Source organism: Dipodomys spectabilis, unplaced genomic scaffold, assembly GCF_019054845.1.
Source record: "Dipodomys spectabilis isolate Male_0828 unplaced genomic scaffold, ASM1905484v1 ptg000098l, whole genome shotgun sequence".
In the NCBI taxonomy this organism is placed as follows: domain Eukaryota; kingdom Metazoa; phylum Chordata; class Mammalia; order Rodentia; family Heteromyidae; genus Dipodomys; species Dipodomys spectabilis.
In genome coordinates, this window is record NW_024870775.1 from 16,243,934 (window position 1) to 16,268,241 (window position 24,308).

General features: G+C 42.7%; 1 protein-coding gene across 1 annotated transcript in view; it reads right to left on the reverse strand.

The window, feature by feature from the left end:
• Ror2 (receptor tyrosine kinase like orphan receptor 2) overlaps window positions 1–24,308 on the reverse strand; it is a 44,982-nt gene that overhangs the window by 18,358 nt on the left and 2,316 nt on the right. The window contains exons 2-3 of the mRNA XM_042686802.1: window positions 9,482–9,769; window positions 8,291–8,321 (exon numbers count right to left, since the gene is read on the reverse strand). Coding sequence (XP_042542736.1) covers window positions 8,291–8,321; window positions 9,482–9,769 — 319 coding nt within the window. The remainder of the gene's footprint in view (window positions 1–8,290; window positions 8,322–9,481; window positions 9,770–24,308) is intronic.

Here is a 24,308-nt window from a genome sequence, read left to right on the forward strand (position 1 = left end):
TGTTAAATCCCAGTAAGTAAGTGGAGATAAATCCAAATACTTATACCAATGGCAAATTTCTTAAGAAACATGCAACATCCAAAAATAATGCAAATAGAAGGACACAGGTTGGCCATGGGCAGTGGTGGTCATGTCTGTAATCTTAGCTACTCAGGAGGCTGAGATCTGAGAATTGTGGTTGAAGCTCCCTTGGACAGAAAAGTCCATGAGACTCTAATCTCCAATTAACCACATCCCAATAAAGGAAACAGCCAGAAGTGGAGCTGTGGCTCAAGTGACAGAGACTGAGTAAAAAATTCTAAGGGAAAGTATCCAGGCTCCGAGTTCAAGCCCTACAAAAAAAAGAAAAGACGCAGACTAGACATAACCCATTTAAGAAACTTAAAGTCATAACAACAACAAAAGCAAAACAAGAATAACAACAAATCCTTCTCCAACTTCATACCCAAACTGGAAAATTCTACCAAACATTGAAGTTTTGTCCAAACTCTTAAGAGAAAATACAGGGGAAAAGCACTTTGTAATTCATGTTATGAGACTAGCATATCTGATCCAAGGACATCAGAACAACATCACAGCTGGCTTCTAGGGTTCACACTTAGAATCTTAGGTATTCAAGAAGCTGAGATCTGACGATTTTGGTTTGAAGCCTACCCTTGCAGAAAAGTCTGTGAGCCTACTATCTCCCCTTAATCACCAAAAAAAAACAGAAGTGGAGGGATGACTAAGTGGTAGAATGCCAGTTTTCCCAGGTCCTGAGTTCAAGTCCCAGTACTGGCAATAAATGAATGAATGAGTGAGTGAATGAATGAATGATGGAACATTATATCTCACAATCATTGGGAAATAACCCTCCTCATAACAGCAGCAAACTAGACCCAGTAAAATAACCACAGACAACATAACAAGTACAGAATAGACCAAATGGGGTCAATCCAGAACAAGATTACTTCAACCTTACCACAGAAAACAGACAGAAATCATACAATCACCTTGGTTAATAGAAAACCAGCAATGACAAAAGTAAACTTTCATTCATTTACTATGAAAGCTCTCAAAAAGGCAATTAAAGAACTTTATCAACCTATATAAAAGGTGCCAATTAAAAGCTCTCAAAGAAGACCCTTGATGGTGAAATTAGAAGCATGTTTCTCCTAAAAATGAAGATAAGACAAAGGTTGTCTGCTCCTGCTATGTCTATCCAACATTTCTGCTAAGATATCAGCATCACAAAAAGGAAGACCAAAAAGGGGGGGGGGGGGGACAGAAGGGAGGGAGAGAGAAAAGGAAGAAGGGCAGAGGGAAAGGAAGGAGAGGGGATGGGAGGGGAGGGGAGATCTAAGATAAATGACATATAGTTTATAAAGGAAGAAATAAAACTATATTTGTGCCAGGCACTGGTGGCTTATGCCTGGCTATAATCCTATAACTACTCAGAAGGCTCAGATTTGGGGGTCAGAATTCCAGCCTGGGCCAGGGAAGTTTGTACAACTTCTCTCCAATTAACTAGCAATTAGTTGGTTAGTTAGCACTAGCCTCAAATGAAAAACCAAAAGGGCAGCATCTAGAGAGTTCAGACCACAGTACTAGAACAAAACACCAAACCAAAATAACAACAACAACAAAAAAGTTAAATTTGCCAGAAAAAAAACAAAACCTCTAGCAACAAGGTGACACTGAGAAAATAAATGAGGTGGCATCTCTCCACTCTGCTGTTCTATTGGAACTGGGTTGAGCCTGAGAAGGCTGGTGGTCCATGGATTTAACATCCAATAGTCTATCATTCTTTCGCTTGAATACATTTATGGAAGAAGTTTGGTTTCTAATGGAGTCATTGTTATAATAACTAGCTTGTCACTTGGCAATTTCAATTTTTTTTGTTTTTACAGTGCGATTTTCCTATAATTAGGATAAAGTAAGAAACTGGACTTACAACAACTCCCTAAAAACAGCAAGGAAAGGAGGCAGAGGTGGAAGACCGCCAGGCTCTGCTTGAGGTGCCCTGGATACCCAGCCCTTGAGTCAGACACGTGGAGACGTGCTTTCTGTGGTGAGTGAGCACAGAAAGTCTGGAGATGAAGAGGGACATGGGAGTGGACATGCCAGGGTAGGAAGCATGGACATGGACAGCAAGGTCTTAGAACTGATGTTTGTTAAGAAGGCTAAGACACCGGCCCCAAAGAAAGAGATTTGCCTCAGTAATTAGTACAATTTTAGTTGTTCAAAAGAACAATGTGGCCAGGCCCTGGTGGCTCACACCTAGAATCCTAGCTAGTCAGGAGTCTGAGACCTAAGGATCAAGGTTTGAAACCAGCTTCGGCCGGAAAGAATGTGAGACTCTTAGTTCCAATTAAGCACCCGGCTCTCCCCCTACCTCACCCTCCTCCAAAGCCAGAAGTGTAGGAGTGGCTCAAGTAATAGAATGTCTGCCTTGAGTAAAAAAGCTAAGAGAAAAAGCAAAAGCTTTAATTTAGCAACAACAGAAGGCACGGTGTACTTATACACTTGGCCACAGGTTGGTTTGGGATAGCATGGAGAGAGGAAGGGAGTTCTGTCTAGTCCTGAGTCTTCAAAGAGCACCCCTACCTTGCCACCCTGCCCCTCCCTAGCAATCAGCATGTGTATATGGGTCTGGAATAGTGAACACTGCCCACTGTTCATGTAAAAAGCAAAACAAAGTCTACCTATGAAATGTTAGACCTACACCTAGCATTAACCCCCAAGGCACTGCCCAACCTGGTACCTGAGTAATATTAAAATAACACTGATGTTTGAGGCCCTATCATGGATGGAACGCCCTCTCTCAAAGCTTTTGTGCTTCACTGTTAGTACCACCTACTGAACACAGATGAGTAAAACACAATGTTTTGATGGCAGTAAATCCCTTCACCTCCCACAACATCCACCCCATTTTCTCCAACACACAGTTGGAGTCTGATCGGCTGCCAGGGCCCACATGTGTGGACCTGTGAGGACTGCGGGCGGGATGAGGGCATGCGTCAGCTGCTCCGGCTCCGGCTCCGGCTCCTGTGTGAGAACTGACAGCCCCGAGTTAGGCACCATCATGCTCTGCACAGGGATAAACCCAGGCTCCAGAATGAGTCAGTGTCCAACTCTCTACTCCCACAGAGAGGACACACCATCTGACCTGAACCAAGGAGGGATGATCGGGAACTGTTGTGCGTTTGCTTAAAAGAAAATGGCCCAAGAACACAGTCGCCAAATAGAACAGACGGGTCCACCAATGAACAACTATGGAGAATTTGTGCTTATCTAATGTCTTAAGCTTGCTATTTTCCCTCTTCCTGTTTTCATTTTAGTTAATTTCCAGAGATGTCCTAAACACATCCTCACAAAGAGAGTCAACCTATTGGTTGTTTTGCTGCTAAGCATCAGGAAAAAGAAAATCATGGTCACAGAAAAATGACTCCCTTCCATCCCCAATCTGGTCTCTTAGATGGAAGGCATGTGACCAAAGGTGACTGAACAGAAAGACTACTCTCCTGTGATGAAGTTAGCTGCCAGTCTGGAGCAGGTAGGGTTTGGAGAGATGGAAATTAAAAGACCCAAAACTTGATTGAGGCAGGAGGAATCAGTGCCATGCCAAGATGAATATAGATAATAATACATTACACTGTTTTTGTTTTCTTTTCCTTTTGTCTTGTTTGTTCATTTATCTGTCTTTTGGCCAGAGAAATGGTGGGGCTAAGGGTGAACAAATGCAGCAGTGGTATTCACTAGATACTATGTTTAAAATGAACTATACGGGCTGGGAAGGTGGCTCAGTGGTAGAGCGCTTGCCTTGCATGCATGAGGCCCTGGGTTCGATTCCTCAGCACCACATAAGCAAAAAGAAAAAAGCTGGAAGTGGCGCTGTGGCTCAAGTGGTAGAGCGCTAGCCTTGAGCTGAGGGACAGCGCCCAAGCCCAGAGTTCAGGCCCCACGACCGGACCCCCCCCCCCAAAAAAAAAAGAAGAAGAAGAAGAAAAAAAGACAGTAGATTTTAAATGTTCTCAACACAAAAAGATTAGTATGTATGCAAATGCTATGTATCTTCATCTAGTCATTTCAGAATATATTAATTTATCAATACATCATGTTGTAAACCACAAATATGTAGTTTATTGGTGTTAGAGCTTGATCCTGGGGTGTTCCACAGTACTAAGCAGAAGCATTATCACTGAGCTACAGCTCAGCCAATACATACAATTTTAAATTCATCAAGTAAAAAATACAGTAACTAATAGACAGGAGTTGATGGCTCATGTCTATAATCCTAGCTACTCAGGAGGGTGAGATCTGAGGATCACAGTTTGAAGTCAGACTGGGCAGGAAAGTGTATTAAGATTCTTATCTCCAATGAACCACCAAAAAGCTGGAAGTAGAACTACGGTTCAACTGATAGAGTGTCAGCCTGGAGAGAAAAAAAGATAAGGAACAGCAGCCAGGCTCTGAATTCAAACCTCTTATCAAAGAAACAACAACAACCAAGAAAACCCTAACAACAACAAAAAAGACTAGCCAGATCTTGATCAAGAAAATAATAAAATTTTATTGAAAGGGGTAGAAAAAACAGAGTAAATAAATTTAAAGAAAGTATCTGTTATCCCAGTCAATAAATTGCATGAAATTTCAATATAAATTCATGTGGAAGGGTACCAGGCAAGTACCAGTCAAGATAACTTAGAAAAATGACATAGTAAAAAGATAGGTATAATGCTCAGGTTGCCATTACAAATGCCATGAACTGGTATTTACCCAGAAATTCATTACCTCACACATCTGGGCTGCTCAAAAGTCAGAACTAACCAATTTGGTTCCTGATAGGGGTTTCATTCCTGCTTCACCAATGGTCACCTATTCAGAGATCTCAGATGATGGTGAGAGAAATAGAGATGTCTGGCTTATTATTATTTTTTATTTGCTTTAGGTAGTTGTATAAAGGAATTATCATTCAACAAACCAGTTTATGGATACAATGCATCTTTTCTTTTTTGGTCTGAGACCAGAACTCACACTTGGTACCTGACACTTCCTGTCATTGGCTGGTGCTCTACCAACTGAGCCTGGCCTCCAATCCCCCACAGTGCATCTTGATTGATATATCATTTTTCCTCATTCACTCTCTTCCCTCCAACTCAACCCCTCCCCTCAATTTTCTTAATTTCATAGAAGATGCATTAAAATTATGACTGTATTCTCCACCCATCCTCTCCTCATTTGTCTACCCTACTCCTCTGCCGCTCCCTCCACTTGTTTTATTAGGATATTTCTATTGGATCCTGGACCGAACGATTATGAATCCATTTAGCCTTAATGACTTCCTTAATGGCCCCTTTTCCAACATAGGAATTTGGGGTGGGGGTTGGGGCAGGGAGAGTCTAACCCATAGCAGTAAGTGTATGGGGGAGTATCTTATCTTACTTATGGCAACAATATTTAAAGCTATACTGTTAGAATGATGAAGTGTTGGTCCAGAACCAGAGGCTACTGGTACACAACAGAAAATCTCAAAGCAGATCATTATGTGTAGAAATTTCACAGGAGAGGGGTGATATTAAATTTAATTATTAGAAGGTGGGCACAGTGGCTCACACGTGTAATCCTAGCTACTCAGAAAGCTGAGATCTGAGGCTCACAGTTGGAAGGCAGGCCAATTAACTACAGAAAGAAAGAAAGAAAGAAAGAAAGAAAGAAAGAAAGAAAGAAAGAAAGAAAGAAAGAAAGAAAGAAAGAAAGAAAGAAAGAAAGAAAGAAAGAAAGAAAGAAAGAAAGAAAGAGAGAGAGAGAGAGAGAAAGCAGGCAGGCAGGCAGGCAAAAGAAAGAAAGTGGAGGAAGGAAGGAAGGAAGGAAGGAAGGACGGAAGGAAGGAAGGAAGGAAGGAAGGAAGGAAGGAAGGAAGGAAGGGAGGGAGGGAGGGAGGGAGGGAGGGAGGGAGGGAGAGAGGGAGGGAGAGGGAGGGGAGGGGAGGGGAGGGGAGGGGAGGGGAGGGGAGGGGAGGGGAGGGGAGGGGAGGGGAGGGGAGGGGAGGGGAAGGGAAGGGAAGGGAAGGGAAGGGAAGGGAAGGGAAGGGAAGGGAAGGGAAGGGAAGGGAAGGGAAGGGAAGGGAAGGGAAGGGAAGGGAAGGGAAGGGAGAGAAAAGGCAAACCAAAAGAAGAGAGGAAAGGTGAGCAAATGCAGTCATTATATTCAATGTACATTATGTAAAATTAAACTGTGTAACTTGATAGGAAGGGGAAATGGGGGAGAAGAATAGCAGAGGGGACATTAATCACGAAGTATTATACTCATAACCTGAATTATAGAATTGTGAAAATGTAACCTTTTTGTACAACTACTTAAGAATAATTTTTTTCAAGCCAGAAGTGCAGGGGTGACTCAAGTGCATGAGACTTGAGTGAAACAAAGCCAAGAGTGAATGTGAGAAACAATAATAACAAACACATGGAAATCACCAAACGAAAGCATTAAAATATGAAAATTGTAACACTAAATAGATTATAGAGAAAACACCTGCTTATAGGATGGGGGTCAAAGTCAGAGCATTGCCTTGCCTGATGTCAGTTTGTACTGTGGGTTTGGTGACTTGAACTTTTTGTGCATGTCCATGAGTGACTGAAAAACCCTAATGCTGACTTTTGAGGTTTTAAATAATCTTCAGTAAACAAATGAACTTGCAAATCTAAAACTCACAAGAAAAGGCTGTCTAAAGGGCTATTTAATGGCCACTGCATAAACAGGACAATGCTCCTTCTCATTTATATTAACCAGTGAGACCTAACATAACATTAACTCTCATTACTACTTTACACCCAAGACACTGGTAAGTTCTGATAGTACCTCACACCAGAAACCAGGGCAATGAGAAGCTAGGTACTGCTAGTGTTCCTTAACTCAGGAGGAGGGCAATCTGGCCACTCGTGGTAGACAATGGAGGGCACACCTGCAATTCTACTCCTGGATCTTTGTCCTCAGAGACACAGATCTCCCTGGAGATGTCCGTATTTGTGGGTAAGCACTAACTTTCACTCAGCAGGTGGTACAGGATTAAAACACAGTACTCATAGGTTTGAGTGCTGAGTGCTATGTATAAGAACATCTATTACCAGGACTTTCAGGTTGGAAAACCTCCCTCACTGATCTCCAAAAAAATCTAGTTAAATGTTACTTACAAGATACCTACATAAAAGAGAACACAAAAAGGTTTAAGACAGGGAAGGGGTGTGTATGAGGGAACATGATAGTAAAAGAAGGTTCTGGCAAATGCAAATAAAAAGAAAGCAGGTGCAGCTATTTAGTTAAGATTGAGTTCAAAAGGGGTGACTTTGATCAAGAAGCACTAGACACTTAACTAGACATGTTAAATTATAACTCCCTTGTACAGCCTTTTAAAGTTCAGAAAATTGGGGAAAAAAGAAATGGCTGAGTTCAAGGCAAAAAGCATTAAAAGGAACTACAGTCAAGCCACACAACAATCAAAAAGATAACCAGCATCTAACCTAGAGATACTTAAGGACATAAACAATATTAAAAATTAGAAAACACGCAAGCCACCTGTAGCTCACTACTCCTGTAATCCTACTCAGGAGGCTGAGATCTGAGGCTATAGATCCAAAGCCAGCCCAGGAGACATTGGATTTTCCAATTTCTTCTTGTTTTTCTCTTCCTTCCTTGCTTCTTTCCTTTCTTTTTTTCCTCCTTCCTTCCTTCCTCTCTCTCTCTCTCTCTCTTTCTTTCTTTCCTGCTTCCTTTCTTTCTTTCTTTCCTGCTTCCTTTCTTTCTTTCCTCCTTCCTTCCTTCCTTTCTTGATTCCTTCCTTCTTTCCTTCTTTCCTTCCTTCCCTCCCTCCCTCCCTCCTTCCTTCCTTCCTTCCTTCAACTGGTTCAGCCTTTTCACTTATGGCTGGCACTCTACTACATGAACCATACCTCCATACAGGATTTTGCCAGGTGATTGGAGATAAGAATCACATAGACTTTCCTGTCCGAGCTGGGTTATCTCCCTTAGATCTCAGCCTCCTTAGTAGTTAGGATTAAGGATTATATGAGTGAGCAACCAACACTCAGCTACCAATTATTGGTTTTATGACAGTTTTTCTTTACACTAACCATGAAATATGTCAGTTTCCCAACACCAAACAAGCAAATTGTCATCTTTGTTTCAAGTGAAACCCAGCCTTACTTGTAGTAAACCCAGCAAAAATGAATTTTCAGTCATTAAAACTAGGATTTGGACATAACAGAACTCCTTGAAGCATTGAGAAAATGGCTTATGGAAAGCAGATACTTACTGGAAGTTATGATTTGGGCTGTGAGTTGGACCTAAAGAGAGAAAACAATAGGACAAGTTACTATATGTAAGGCAATATATAAAGCACACATGTTCAAATCAGGAGGATGGTAAGCATGGGTAGGGGCGGAGCATCATCTGTTGCTGGTTGTCCTCTGTCCTGCTCAGGAAGACAAGCCTGGGGCCCTGGAAGCCATGAACAGAGAAGGGTATGCTTGAGTTTATGAGGCTATTTTTTTAGATACTTTAAGAAGTTTTGCTGTTGCCAGGGGGCATTCATTACCAGACACTCTCCCACAGCTTATGTACTATGTGTAACAAGCATGATAATGCCAAACTCTGGGTGGGCACTGGTGGCTCATGCATGTAATCTCACCTACTCAGGAGGCTGAGATCTGAGGATTTTGGCTCAAAGCCAACCTGGGCAGGAACTGTGAAACTCTTACCTCCAATTAACCATCAGAAAACCAGATGTGGAACTGTGGCTCACAAAGAGCTCAAGGACAGTACCCAGGCCCAGAGTTCAAGCCCTGGGACTGACAATAAAACAAAAACCCAAATTTTCCCTCTGCTTTGCCCTCCTGCCCAGCTGGGTCAGGCTTACCTGGGCAGAAGTTATATTAGCTTTACAGAACCAAAACTTAGACTGGACAAGTCCACCTGTGAGTTTTCAGGATTAGTCCCAGGCCTGAGCTCAGAACTGTGGACCTTCCCACCAAACTTGCACCTTGCCACCTGTGTTAGATTACTTTTGTGTGTGTGTATGTGTGTGTATGCTGATACTGGGCCCTAAACTCAGGGCCAAGACACTGTCCTTTAGCTCTTTCTCTCAAGGCTGGTGATCTACCATATGAGCCATAGCTTCACTTTTGGCTTTTTGTTGGTCAATTGGAGTTAAGTCTCACAGACTTTACAGCATGGGCTAGCTCTGAATTGCAATCCTCAGATTTCAGCCTCCTGCGCAAGTACACTATAAATTTACAGACAATTTCCCCATTTTCCTTTCTCAGTTAATTCATAGTTAACAGATCAAATGTGATCTAGTACACAGTGGGTATGGACTTGGGGAATGGTTTTATTGATCTCTCCTATAGACCTGTGTGTATTCAGTTTCAAATAGCAAATGAATCTCTCCCTCAGTTACTGTGAACACTTCTTTGCTTATCAACATGTTTTGACTGTCTCCACTCACCCAGCCGCACATAGAGGACTCCAGTGGCAGTAATGGTCTTCACCCCATTGGTGGCCACACACTGGTAGTAGCCAGTATCTGTTGTGTCCAGGTCTTGGATTCTTAGTCGAGAGCCATATTCTGTTTTCCGGATAATGATACGCCTGGGTTCCTGCACAACTGGGGCATCATTCTTCAGCCACCGCACACTGGGGGGTGGATTTCCTGCTACCTTACAGTGCAGGATTGCTGTCTGGCCCTGGACAATGGTGATGTTGTTTACAGGCTCCAGAAAATTCAAAAAGTAACCTGCCAAGGAGAAGGGTCCAGAATGAAGAAATGTAATGGGAGAAAGAAAGGAAGGGAGGAAGGGAGGAAAGGAGAAAGGGGGAGGGAGGAAGGGAGGAAGGAAGAAAGGGAGGAAGGGAGGATGGGCGGAAGGGAGGAAGGGAAGAAGAGAGGGATGGAGGGAGGGATGGAGGGACAGGCCCTAGCACTCCCTGGACTCTTGAACGAACTTCTGTGGGGAGGGTGCTCATTTTGCCCACAGATGTTATCAATTCTAGATGCAGGCACTAAGTGTGTCACATTCTAGAATGCTGCTATAGATACTGAGTCGCCCTTCTTGGGGGTAACACAGGTCAGGCTCTGAAGTCTGTGGTCATAACATTTTTGTCAACTAGCTAATGCCTAACTGCTTTATGTAAGTTTCCATTTCATACATATTCAATATATTTTGTTGATTCTATGACATTGAAATTTAGCCTTGGAACACAAGCCTGACTGTGGCTTTTCTCTAAGAGCATTTCTCTGGGAGGCCCATTTCAGCCTTCTGCCCATGCATAGTGGATACCTGGGGCTCTTGTAAACAACAAGTACACTAACACAAATCTAGCCAGGCTGTGGTGGCATATGCCTGTAGTTCTAGCTACTCAGGAGACTGAAACCTCAAGATCCCAGTTTGAAGCCAGCTCAGGCAAGAAAGACCATGAAACTCTTATCTCTGATTAACCAGCAAAAAGCTGGAAATGTAGCTGGCTCAAGTGCCAGACTTGAGACAAAAAGACAAATGAGAGCATGAGCCCTGATTTCAAACTCCAGTACCAGTATCAAAACAACAACAACAACAACAACAACAAAACCTCACAAAACTGCAAAAGCAAGGATAGTAAGGAGAGAAGGACGTATGTCCACAGTAACCCACAAGCAGAGGGCCACCTGGTTCAAGCTCAGTTGCAATATGTATTCTGGGTTATCTCTGCAAGACTGTGACAGTATCAATAATGCTTTGAGGACTGTAGATACTTATTAATGAATAGGTGAATTTGCATATAAGCCACCTGCAAACAATGAAGTTCAACTGCACTTCCCTTTCCAAATACTACATGTTATCCAAGCTAGTCAATATGAGGTCAGTATCATACTTAAGCAGAAAGCCGCAATAAGTAAAGTGTATGGCAAAACATGTCGTCCAAAGGAACAGAAAGGAGGATAGGATAGAGAGGGAGCAGGGGCTGGGTGCTGCCACACATACCAGGGGCAGCAAAGGCCTCCTTTACTCAAAGGAAGACAAGTCCTTAAAATTCCCCTAGTTAGTTCCTACAAAGGGGGTTGGAAACATTGCTAGTATATGGAGGCTCCAGCAAAGCCATCAGGAACTCTGGGATGGCAACTGGGAGTCAGAGGAATAAGAAAGTCTGGGGGCAGATGAGGAAGAGTGATATATGCACTGTGTACAGACTTGTGTTGTACACAAGTACATGTGTATGCATGGACATGTATGTGTGCGTGTGGGTATGTGGGTGAATATGTGCATGTGACTGTATATGCAGACACACACACACACACATCTGTATAAAGTACAACAGGGTACTCTCAAGATAAACATGCAAACTAAAACCCCATCCCTCACAGGGCAAACTAATGTTCAATAAGAATCGATTGTGAGTGGAAGAATTTGTGTTAGCAAAACTGAATGGAACAGTGCCCGCTAAAAATAACTTTAAAATAAAGTCACTGCTATTATTCCTTGGGGGATGGGTGCCAGGACCCACTGGGATACCAAAGTCCACAGCTGCTCAAGCCTTTTATATAACATGGCCCAGTATCTAACCTATGACATCTTTCTGTATACTTTAAGTCATCTCTAGGATTTTTCTGTATTACTCAAAATAAGGTACATTCTAAATAAATAGTTGTTATAGCATGTCTAGCATTGAGATGAAGTCTAGTGGACACTTCTGCCCAAAATAGCTTGGAAAGTCAATCCTCCCAGTCTCAGCCGCTCATGTAGCTTAAGATGGCAGGCAGATCCACTGAGGCCAGCTATAGGTTGAGAAGTAATTGTGTGAATTTTTCTGTTCTCAGCCTCCAAAGGTAGTTTCTTCATTTCTCCTCTTACTTAACAAACATATTTCAGAAACTAGCTCAAGTACTTTTCATTGACATGTATAGCTCTCATCTCTGTCTCTCTCTCCTCTCTCTCTCTCTCTCTCTCTCTCTCACACACACCACAAACTAGCTTTTCAATGGCTGTTTCTTAGTTGTTAGCTATGCTCTGTTTTTAAGTCATCAATGATGACTAATAGTGCTGACTTTATTTTTCTTTTTGCTGGTCCTGGGACTTAGACTCAGGGCCTATGTGCTTTTCCTGAGCTTCTTTTTTCTCAAGGGTAGCTAGTACTGTACCACTTGAGTCACAGTTTCACTTGTGCCTTTTTAGTAGTTTGAGATATTAAAAAAAAAAAAAAAAAAAAAAAAGCTCAACAAACTTTTCTGCTCAGGCTGGCTTTGAATTGTAATTTCAGATCTCAACTTCCTCAGCCACCAACCCTTGGCCTATTGTTGACTTTTACTACTAGGGATCTTGAAATCTTCCAACTTTTTATAAATTCATTCACCACCAATACATCCTGCATCTTTCACCTTTCTCCTAGGTTTAGCTGAACTCATCCTGATTCACATTCCTTGGATAATGGACTGAGCCTGTAAACACTCTTAGGCTGGGTCTAAAGCTATCTATTACTTCCATCTTGAAGAATAGTTTAGCTAGGAATAAAATTCCAGACAATTCTTGCCTCCTGACTTCTCTGTTGAAAATCTTGCCCATGACTGTTTCTTTGCAGGTAGTTTAAACTTCTCTTTGTAGGTTACTCTTCTCTACCATCCCTCCTTATTGGTCCTGAAGCTCAAACTCTGGGCTTGGGTGCTGACCTGAGCTCCTTTTTGCTCAAGGCTAGCACTCTACCACTTGAGCCACAGTGCCATTTCCAGCTTCTTCTGTGATTAACTGGAGATGGGAGTCTCACAGACTTTCCTGGCCCAGCTGACTTCAAATCAGGATCCACAGATCTCAGCTTCCTAAGTAGTTAGGATTTTAGGCATGAGCCACTGGTGCCCGGTGTAGGCTATTTTCAATACATTGCCTTTGTTATTGTAATTCTGAAGCCTCTATTAATAAAGATGAGATTATTTTACTCTCCCCAGAAATCAGTGTTTTTCTTTACATTGAGAACACTCTATCAGATCAGTAAAATACCTATCAAAATGCCTTTTTCCATTATTTCTTCTGTAAACTCTTCCTTTAGATAGATACTAATAGTCTTGATCTGATTCCTTACACTGCCCACCTACTTTTTATTTTATTTTTAATTTTTTGTCAGTCATGGGCTTGCACTCTGGGCCAGGCACTGTCCCTGAGCCCTTCAGCTCAAGGTGAACACTCTTATCACTTGAGCCATAGCACCACTTCTGATTTTCTGGTGTTAATTGGAGATAAGAGTCTCACGGACTTTCCTGCCCAGGCTGGCTTTGAACCACGATCCTCAGATCTCAGCTTCCTGAGTGGCTAGGATTACAGGCATAAGCCACCAGTGCCCAGCTGTCCATCTACTTTTTATATCCAGTCCCTTCTATCTTTAGTTGTTTGCCATCTGCTCTGCAAATCTCTATAGTCCTGCACCATAATTTTATTTTCTAGAGGGTCTGCTTTGTTCTTTTAAGTTTACCATTGCTTTTTTTTTTTTCTGTGCAGTTTTCCCTTTTTTTTGGGGGGGGGGGGTGGTGGTGGTCATGGGGCTTGAACTCTGGGCTTGGGCACTGTTCCTGCACTCTTCAGCTCAAGATGAGGTGCTCTACCACATGATCCACAGTGCCACTTCCGGTTTTCTAGTGGTTTACTGGAGATAAGAGTCTCATGGACTTTCCTGCCTGGTCTGGCTTTGAACCATGATCCTCAGATCTCAGCCTCCTGAGTAGCCAGGATTATAGGTGTGAGCCACTAGTGCCTGGCCAGTTTTCCCCTTTTTTGCTGTATTTATTTATTTATTTGTTTGTTTGTTTTACTGGTATTGCAGCTTGAGTTTCAGGCCTGGGTACTGTCAATTAGCTTTTTCACTACAGGATGACATTCTATGACTTGAGCTACACTTCCAGCTTTTTGGTTGTTAATTGGACGTAAGAGTCTCATGAACGTTCCTTCCTGGGTTGGCTTTGAACCTCAATCCTCAGATTTCAGCCCCTTGAGGAGCTAGAGTTACAGGCGTGAGCCACCAGCAGCCATTATCTGTGTGTGGTTTCATTCCCTTCTTTTTATTTAGCCCTCAGGCTTCATTGTTTACTGCTTGCCAATCATCTTGTGCTTCTCTGTGAGTGCTATGTAATTTTTCATTGTAAGGCTGGTTTTCCTGGGGAAAATCCCTTGAAAACTGGGTTCCTCTGGCAGACAATGAAAGTTTTATTTTAACTTTCTGCCTTGGGATTTCCCACAACATTCTAGCAACTGAACTCTAGTTTCCAGAGGTGAAGGCCCTAAAAAAAGACCCTAGTTAGATTTCTCACGAGTAAGATTTCTGAGGCATTTCCCATCCGAAGTTAGGGTCAAGTCAAGCTCTATTCTCACCTTCCTGGGCAAACAGGGCAAATGTTCTCAAGCCTCAAATCTCCCATCTCCTAGCTTTGTATAGGCTTGTTCATAAGACCTCAGCTCTGTGGATCCCATGGGTTCCCTCCTGGCTCAATGTCAAAGCCTAAGACTCTGAATGAGCCTGCATCATAGTATCTGCAGCAGCAAAGAGATTGCAGAGTCTTACATTAAGGTACAAAAAGTAAATTCCTTTGTATCCTTAAAAACAAACATGATGCTTTATTTCTTCTTGAGAAAAACTTACTATATCCAATATTAAGTAAAATCAGTAAGTGTAAGGTACATATTTACTCTCAATCAAGATTTTTCTACTGTTATTTGTTTGTTTTGGTGACAGTATTGGATCTGAGAGCTGTCCCTAAGCTTTTTTGCTTAAAGCTATCTCTCTATCACTTGAGCGACAGCTCCACTTGCAGCTTTTTGGTGGTCTGTTGGAGAAGAGTCTCACAGACTTTCCTGCCCAGGCTGGCTTCAAACTTTGATCCTTAGATCTCAGCTTCCTGTAGCTAGGATTATAGGCATAAGTACTGGTACCCAGAAGGACACACCAACTCCTGAATATGCTCTTTAACATGGCACTTATATTTTGAGAGTAATCCAATGCCAAAGCTTTGGAGGATTCCCTGTCTCAAGGTGCCCTTTTGTAGTGCATCTACATCTTCCTGTTGTCTCCCCACTCTGGAACCCACCCCACTATTCATGTGGGCAAGCCCATGCCCTTACTACATGACAGTTACAAAATCTAGCTCTATCTTCCATAGATTTTCCCCTCCCTCCCTCTGAGGACCCCAAGAAAGCAAGCTGTTCTCTGGGCTACCTCTCAAGTGTTCTCTGCTCAGGGTTGCTACTCAAAACTGTTTCCATTCTCTCCCCCTGTCTTCTGGGCAATTCTCCATGTCTCTTACAAGTTCACAAAAGCATGTCTTTTGATAATGTTTTATTGAGCATGTGTACGTAATTGCCATGAAAGGGCTGCCAAATTAATTTGGTCCACCCTCAATCGCTGCCTTCGTCAATTCTCTGGAGATCCAACAAGAAAGCTCTCTGAAGATGGAACATAATAGTCTTCTCTCTTTTTGTTTAATTTACAGCCAGCCATGTCACCTCTCTCTTGGCTTCATTTCCCTTATGTGCAAAATATGGCATTTATACTAATCATTGTCTAAGTTCCCTTTTTAGCTCATACACACAAAAAATTCCATTAAAGCTGCCCCAAACCTCTTCAGAAAACTAACAGGCTGCAAGGAGTCATGCATGGCTGATGTGTAGAGTTCCACTAACATGAACCACTCAGGTCTCCATTTATTAGGAGCAAAAGCCTTTTAATTCACCCAACTGAGTTTTCCTTCTGCTCAGCAATGCAACTTTAGCAGCTGATGCTGATGGTCCCTAGTGCCCTGGCCAGCTCTGTGCAGCCCTAAGCTCAAGACAACACAGCTGAGTCCAAACATTAAAACACCCCAGAGGCAAAGGTAATTCCATCACCAAGAACACTACCCTCCTGCACAATCAAGGTTAGATCAATGATTAATGACTTTTATATCCCAACTGATTGCCCGAGTAGTCACTCATGTGGTCAAATTACTTAGGTGTTTGAAGATCTGCTTATTTACCAGACCAGGCTGACTGGTCTAGGAAGGAGATAAAGAAAGCCTTATGTGTAGGGGTCACAAGGTCACAGGGCTTTGACTGGTGGGAAATAAAACAGATGAATTTCCTGGAAAAGCAAGTGAAAAGGAGAACTCAAGAACTGAAAGAAAGATATAAAGCTGCTCTTCCCAGGAGAAAATATTTACAGGTCAATAAATCAGCCAGAGACAGAAAGCTCACGCTTCAGTTCAGGCTCTCCCACCGAGCTGTCCAGTGGTCTTGCCCAGAAAACAAGAGGACAGAAAGGATAGGGATCAGAGAAACTCAGGAAATTGAGGAAAATAAAAAGCAAAGGGACAAAAGTGATGGAGAGAACTAAATTGTATATATATATATATGTATATATATATATATATATATATATATATGTATATATATATATATATATATATATATATACAAATACATATATATATGGACATGTGCAGGGTGATAAGCATATATATATAAACATATTAACTCAAGTACTGTGTATTATGCAGGGAAGGATTCCAATGCTGTAACTCCACTGAACAGCTAACTTACAGTTTAACAAAATGAATACCAGAAAGCTGGAACATGTGTTATTCAGGGGTGGGGCTTAGGTCAAGAGGAGAAGCATAGATGAATGGAGAGAGGAAGGGCAGGTGAATACAATATAAATGTATATATGAAGATAGAAGTAGGCAATTGAGGGGAATGGGTAGGGTTGGGAGAGATGAGGAAAATGATGAAAGGGGTGACTCTGATTAAGATGCATTATACTTATAAACTGATTTGTTGAATGGCAACTCTTTTGTATAACTACTTAAAATAATAAAATATGATTTTTTAAAGATGCATCGTAGTCACAAGCTGGTATGTTGAACTGAAATGCCACTGAATAGCTACTTCAAAATAGTAATTGTTAAAAAGTGATGGAGAGAAATACCTAAGAGCATTTGTACTTTCATGGGACAAAATGTGTTTCCTAACTTTAAAGCCATGGCCCCCAGACAGTGAATTTGACCTTACTTGGAAAGAGGGTCAGTGCAGATGTGATCAAATGAAGATGGTCAGTCTTGATGAGAGTGGATCCTAAACCAATGACTGGGGCCTTATGGACAGAGGTGAATTTGGACACAGATATATAGAAGTAAGACAGCAGTATGAAGAAGGAAGTAGAGACTGCAGTGATGCTCCCACAAGCCAAGAGCACCAAAGTTGCCTGCAAACTCTGAAGCTCAAAGAGACATGGGACAAATTCTCCTTTAAAGAAATCAGCCTTGCCCACATCTTGATTTTGGACTTCCAACCACCAGGACTATGAAGAAAGCACATTCTTGCTGGAACAAGGTGCCTGTTGTGAGACTTTGCAATGAAAGTTCTAGAAAAAAGTAACCAGAGAGGTACAGAGCCTGAAGATGAAGGAAGAAGGGCTGTAGGAGGAAGGAGACAGCCCCACAAACTAGATACACACCCACACACTCACCAAGAGACTAGGAAACACGCACAGGAACAGACAGGTTAGGTATTAAACCAACAATAGAGGAAGAATTCCTGCTAAGTCACTTGAAGTAAGAACAACATCCAACTACCATCCTTAACGTCCAGACAAGTGGGAGCCAGTGGCTAGCTGTAATGATTTTATCAGTTGAAGTAAAAGCTATCGGAACAATGAAGTTGTCTTTAGCTCATACTTTGACTCATTTTCTGGCCACTTCTGGCCACTCGAATGGCCTTCCATCCCCACCAACTATTCAAAGGGGAGGTACCATGAGCCCAAGAGCGGTAGGGACTATACCTTCATACTGAGATGGTTCCAGTATTAGAATTTGGGACAGAGCACCCCAAAATATGTCTGTAGAATACCAAAACATGCCACCATGAAATACCTTTCTGTGGCATATTGAGAGCTAGTTATTCAGAGAAACTGCAGACCAAGGAGTAGCCCTGAAAAGATGTGCTTTGGTAAAAGGAATTTCATCTCTAAAGTACTTATAAAGTACAATTCTACACCAAAAAGACATTTCAATCAATGGCAGACAAAGAGACCTCGTAAGATCAAATTGCCTGGTAACAACTCAGCCATCTCAGCTCCTGCAAGCACAATCTAGCATGTGAAAATCACCTAAAGCTATACTACTCAGATGAACCAAGATTGTTTCAGAGACAACTTTATTTTCTGTGAGCAGAAAGGCCACCTCAAAGCATGATACTTAGGTGCATTGATATGGTAAACTTAGGGCACTTGGAGACAATGGTTGTAGACTCTGGCTTCTTTTGAGCTCCTTTATCTGTGAGGATAGTCCTCAAACATGACTCTCCTTGACTGAGATTCTAACCAGACAAGATGCCCTTGATCATGGGACAAGGGATGGAGGCTGACACCAGATGGAACTGAGGGTCACTCTTCCGTCTGATGGTATGTTCATCTTTCTCATATTGGCTTGCTCTTCTCCAAATGTCTTTCTATACCCTGTGAAGAGGTAAATGAGCTACACCCTGCTGGGGTCTAGAATACACATGAGGTCCTTGTGGTATAATAATACATCTGTATTATTTTTCTCCAACTAGCCTACCTTATGTTGGTTTAATTGATAACTCAGTGATAAAAACCTACCCAGGTGGAGAAAGCCATCCCCACCCCTGTGCCAGGACCTAGCACTTGGTGGGCTTCAGTGAATACCTGCTGAGTAATCCATGACTCAGTTCAGGAACCATGTTCTCCCAAAAGCTTCCCCAGCCCTTACGGGCCCCAACTACAGTACAGTACTCCCCAGGCTATTTTATATGTCTTATTTCTGACCTCCAGAGGGCAGGAACTCAAACTCATTCCATTATAGGACAGTCTGCTGCAGGGAACACCAGCACCGAGGTGTCTTTAGTTCACACTTTGACTCATTTTCTGGCCACTTCTGGCCCTGGAATGGCCCTCCACCCCACCACCTATTCAAAGGGGTGGTATCATGAGCCCAAGAGAGGCAGGAACTGTACCCTCATACTGAGATGGTTCCAGTATTAGAACTTGGGACAGAGCACCCCAAAATATGTCTGTAGAATACCATTGTCACTAATCAACCCTGCATGGCTTTATTTACATTTATGGGCCCTCCGGGGTCTGATAAACCTCATTACTGCCTGTTTGTGTTCCTCCCCCCATTACCTAGATTTGAACATAGGGCCTCAGATAGTGCTGTACCATTTGAGCCACACCTTCAGCTGGCTTTCTTGCTAGATATTTTTGAGATAAGAGTCATACTTTTCTACCTGGGATGGTTTGACCCATAATACTCTAGATCTTGGCCACCTAAGCAGCTAGAATTACAGGCATGAGCCACCAGCAGTTGACTTGTGTTCAAGCTAAAAGAATTCTGAGGATAGTTACATCCATCTGGCAGGAGGGGAATAGGCCTCAGTGCCCCTCACCCTGGGTCAACCCCAAGCCCTTGGTACCTAAGCCCACCTCAGATTTTTCATAATGTGGGTGGACACCTCTTCAGCTTTGGCCTGGGCAATTGGTAGTATCCTGTTCTGGAAAGTGCCCTATTCCAAGGAGACAGCCAGTCCACAACAAAAATCTCAAGGACTAACGTGCATCATGACTATGTTGTAGATGAAAAAAATGGAGCTTGAAAAGTCTAGGCGACTGGCCAGGCTCAGCTCAGTGTGGGGGGCCAGCCGCAAACCTGGAAGCAGAGGCCAAGTCTAAGTTAACTACACAGAGGACAGGCGTCAAGTTGACAGCTTGCCATCAGGATTTTACTCTATGACTCTATGGTGAAACTTAGAAATCATAAGCACATTCCTGTGTATGTGTGTGTGCACACATGCACATGCACACACACACACACACACACACACACACACACACACACACACACACACTCTCACTCACTCCAAGACTTCAGCAAGAACGAGAAACACCTACAATGTGTTTGCTCATTGATCCCCATGACCTACATGAATCAAGAAACCCACTCTTAGTAAACACAGAGCAACAGGCATTGTCTCCATGACAACTAGTGCCTTGTGTTTTCTTTCCAAGGAAATTTTGGATCAGCACGGCAGCATAGCCCACCACAAACAGGAGCAGCAGCCTAGTAAGCACAGGGCGAGTAAGGCATGAGCCCCTCATCCCTGTGATTTAGAATTCACTTGAGATCATCTCTAACTGCCACCTATCCTCGCTTGGGCAACATTAGAACCTCTTCTTCTGGACTCAGCGTGGACAGGAACTGTTCTCCCAAAGCCCATGCACAGTGTCCATCCTGGCTGAGCAAGAACACAGAAGGCCACCAGATGGGCAAGCCCAGCTCTACTCCACCCTGAAGTCCAGAAATTATCCACTTCCCACAAACATTCCAAAGTACTGATTTTATAGAACATGAGCCGCATTACACATGCATTTAAAATACAGCCTTGGAACAAAAGAGCAAATGGTTTCTAGGTGAAATGAAGGCTTTTGTAAGTAAAGTAATAGTAATAAATGGAACATATGAATGCACACATATAGTGATGTCTGATAGAACAGGGAACATAAAATTCCAAGCATTTATTCATGTATTAACTATGCTATAACTGGGGTCCTAAAACTGCTTCAGTCCTGATGATAGCACTCTGCTATGTGGAAATTTACAGCAAACATTTCATCTGTAAACCAACATGCTTGGTGGTCGCTTCCTCGTCTACATAGGCTGTGTGCTCTGAAACCTTCCCTTACCTACCTCTTTCTCTGCTCCTCACCCTAGGTAAGTCAGAAAAGCAGCCCTTGAATCTGCAGGAGATTGATTCTAGGACCTCCCACAGATGCTCAAATCAAGTTCCTTACATAAAACGTCATCATATCTGTATCTAACCCAAGTACATATTCCTGTGTACTATCTCTCAATAACTTGAAACACCTAACGGTGCAAATACTGCTACCATTGTTATACTGTATTGCTTAGGGAATGCCAAGTGTGGCATTTATGCTTGTTTATACTTGTTCAGTAGACACATTTTAAAAATATTTTCAATATATAGTTGATTGAATCCCTGGATTTGAAACCCACAAATATGGGAGGCCAGTGACCTATGTTATGTGCTAAATAGTAGCATAGGAGTGTAATACTGACAGCTATATCCCAGTTACTCAGGAGACAGAGATCTGAAACTCATGGTTCAAAGCCAGCCTAGGCAGAAATGTCCATGAAACTTTCATCTCCAATTAACTCTCAAAAAGCCAGAAATGATAGACCACAACCCTTAAGCAAAGAAGGCAAGGAAGAGTGCAAAGCCCTGGCGCCAAAATAAGTAAATAAGCAAATAAATATTGTCACAGTACACATTAGAACAAAACCACTGCATACCTAACTGTCAGATTTTACTTTCTTGGGACCAAGGCAAACTTTCCTGGTCACAACAGATAGACTGACCCAAAGGTTGATTTTACCTGCTTGTAGTTTAGAGACGTCTGCATATCACAAATTATGACTAAAGAAAATGCTAATACAATTTGCTCAGCTATTTACTTACATATCTAGTTTGAACTACATGTGGCAAAGAGCTGCAGTCCAGTAAGTTGAGAGAGGAGTACTGAGTGTGGGATTGGCCAGGCTAAGTCCTCCCTTCCCTGATGGTATACAGTTTGAGATTGGAAAGGAAGGAGAAAGGAAGAGTGTAGTGCGTTGTCTTTTGCACAAGAGCCATCACCTAGGACACACACACACACACACACACACACACACACACACACACACACACACACACACACACACACACACACACACACACACCAGAATCAGAAAGTCAGATTGAGGGAAGAGCTAAAATCCTAGAGCTACAGAGTCTCCTGAGAGGCAGTTTACTATAGATCCTCAAGGGTCTGAAGTCTTGACACTGGGAAACTCAGGGATCCACCAGTAATCATAATTCTAAGAGTCAGAATGGCACCAGCACCAGCCACTACTTCCAGGTGCTGGCTTGTGAGCTAAGAAGCAAGATCTTTCATCCTTCCTATCTGGAGCCTGGGCCAGAACAGTATCTCCCCCAAAACCAGCCTACAGCATGATAACACCACCCTCCTATCTTCCTGCAAGCTGATCATGTAGTATGTTCATTCAGCCATATTGTCATTGCAAGGATGTGTCGTAGCACGTACACACGCTTGCTCCTTTCCAGGGTGGCTTGACAGGTTGCCTTCTGCAATCAGTGTTTCTGTGCCCTGGGGAAGCCCTTAGGCAAGCCTCCAAACTCTGATTAAAAACTTCTCCCAGCCCTGCAAAAGGACTGATGTACACACATGCATTTTAACCCAATCATTTGTAGGTTACCAGAAGGGAAAAAAAGGGCAAGAAGCAATCAAGTCCCAGATAAGCAAAGAAACTATCAAAGGGGAAGCCTTATAAAGTGCCTGGAGCTTGTAGCTGGATGAGACTAAAAATTTCTATAAAATTTTTGATATTTTTCTTCACTAAGGTAAGTAAATGCCACTTCTGTTAGGTGAGTCCTAGATGTCTTGCTTCTCTGTGCTTACTCCTGATCACTAAATTTATGTATATCCCTCTTCCTGCCACACAGTTCTATCCCAACAGGGAAGCCCCACATCCTTTAGCTCACCCTGGAGCTGAGAAGTTCGTAATATACTCTATTTTCAAGTAAAGTAACATACTTCATTTTCAAGTAAGTATCAGAGTTGTACAGACGGTTGTGAGCAGAATTTTACACTGTTACTGTGACCACATGGTCCTCGGCTCCACCCCTAGCCTTCCTCCAATGCTGGCTTCTCACTGAGGGAATTCAAGCCTATCATGTTCCAGGCCAGGCACCTTCAAAAAACACCCATAAAACACAAATTATCCTGTGCCTAAAAAGCAGTGCATAATGTGTTCCAGGACTGGCCAGACAGGACTTCCTGTGAGCTAGAATGTTCTAAAACTGTGCTACCTATCCTGGGAGCCAGCAGCCATACCAGGACAGAGTAACTGAATCTTTAATTGTTTTGTTTGTTTATTTATGCCAGTCTGGGGCTTGACTCAGGGCCCTGTGCTTTCCCTTGGCAATTTTGTTCAAGGCATTCCACTTCTGCCTTTCTGCTGCCTAATTGGAGAAAAGAGTCTCAGGTGCTGAGATCCTGATGTCTCAGCCTCCTGAGTAGTTAGGATTACAGATGTGAGTCACCAGAGCCTGAATCTGAATTTTATTTTAACTGACAAACTTAAAGAGCTACATTTAGTTGGTGGCTAGTGTCTTGAGGAGCATAGGTCAGCTTCTACTGATTTCTATGACCACCATCCAATAATCCAGACTACTTCCCTTCAGCACCTAGTTCCTCAGGCCCTTTTCCCTAATATTTCCATAACTGCTTCACCAGACAATGTCTGTACTTCAGATCTCAGCACAAATCAGGATGCCACCTTTTCTTCCTGCTCCCTACAAACTGGCTCCTTCCTTCAGGCTAATCACCATTAAATAAAATCATATTAACCTAATAGTTTCCCCTCAAATTACCAGGTCTCTCCCGTCACACAAAGCAGAGGACATGCTCAGTCACCATAGAGGAATGACCAGTATCTATAGGCCATCTGCAGGCTTGTGGAATGAGATGGGCATCCAATCCTCAAAAACACTGATAGGATAATTCTAGCTACTCAGGAGGCTGTTTGTTATCTGATGATCGTGCTTTGAAGCTAACCTGAACAGGAAGGTCTTTGAGACTCTTATTTCCACTAAATTTCCAGAAAACCCAGAAATGGATCTGTGTTGCTAGTCTTGAGCAAAAGAAGCTTTGGGCGCCCAGGTCCTGAGTTCTAGGATCAGTACCCCAAAAACTTACCACTGATGGTTCTAGTCTGTAATTCAAACTAATCTGAAGACGGAGAGGCAGAAGATTAATGTTCAAAGCTAGCACGCAGGGGAGGGGCGGGGGAGGGGGGAGAGAAGGGGCGCTTGGTCTAGGTAGTAGAGTACCAACCAAGCAGGTAAGGTGAGAAACTTTGAGGCCCTGAGTTCAAAGCCTAGTATCAGAAGAAAACACAAAAACAAAACAGAAAACAAAACTATTGCCAGGAGCTGACAGCTCATGCCTGTAAATCTTAGCTTCTCAGAAGATTGAGATGAGGATCTTGGTTTAAAGGCAACTTGGGCAGAAAAGTCCATGTGACTCTTTATCTGCAACTAACCAGCAAAAATCTGAAGTGGAGGTATGGCTCAAGTGGCAGAGACTCAGCCTTAAGAGACAAAGTAAAGCAAGAGTGCGAGGTCCTGAGTTGAAGCCCCAGTACTAGCACAACAACAAAACAACAAATTTAACTGTCCTTTCTCAGGAAATGTGTG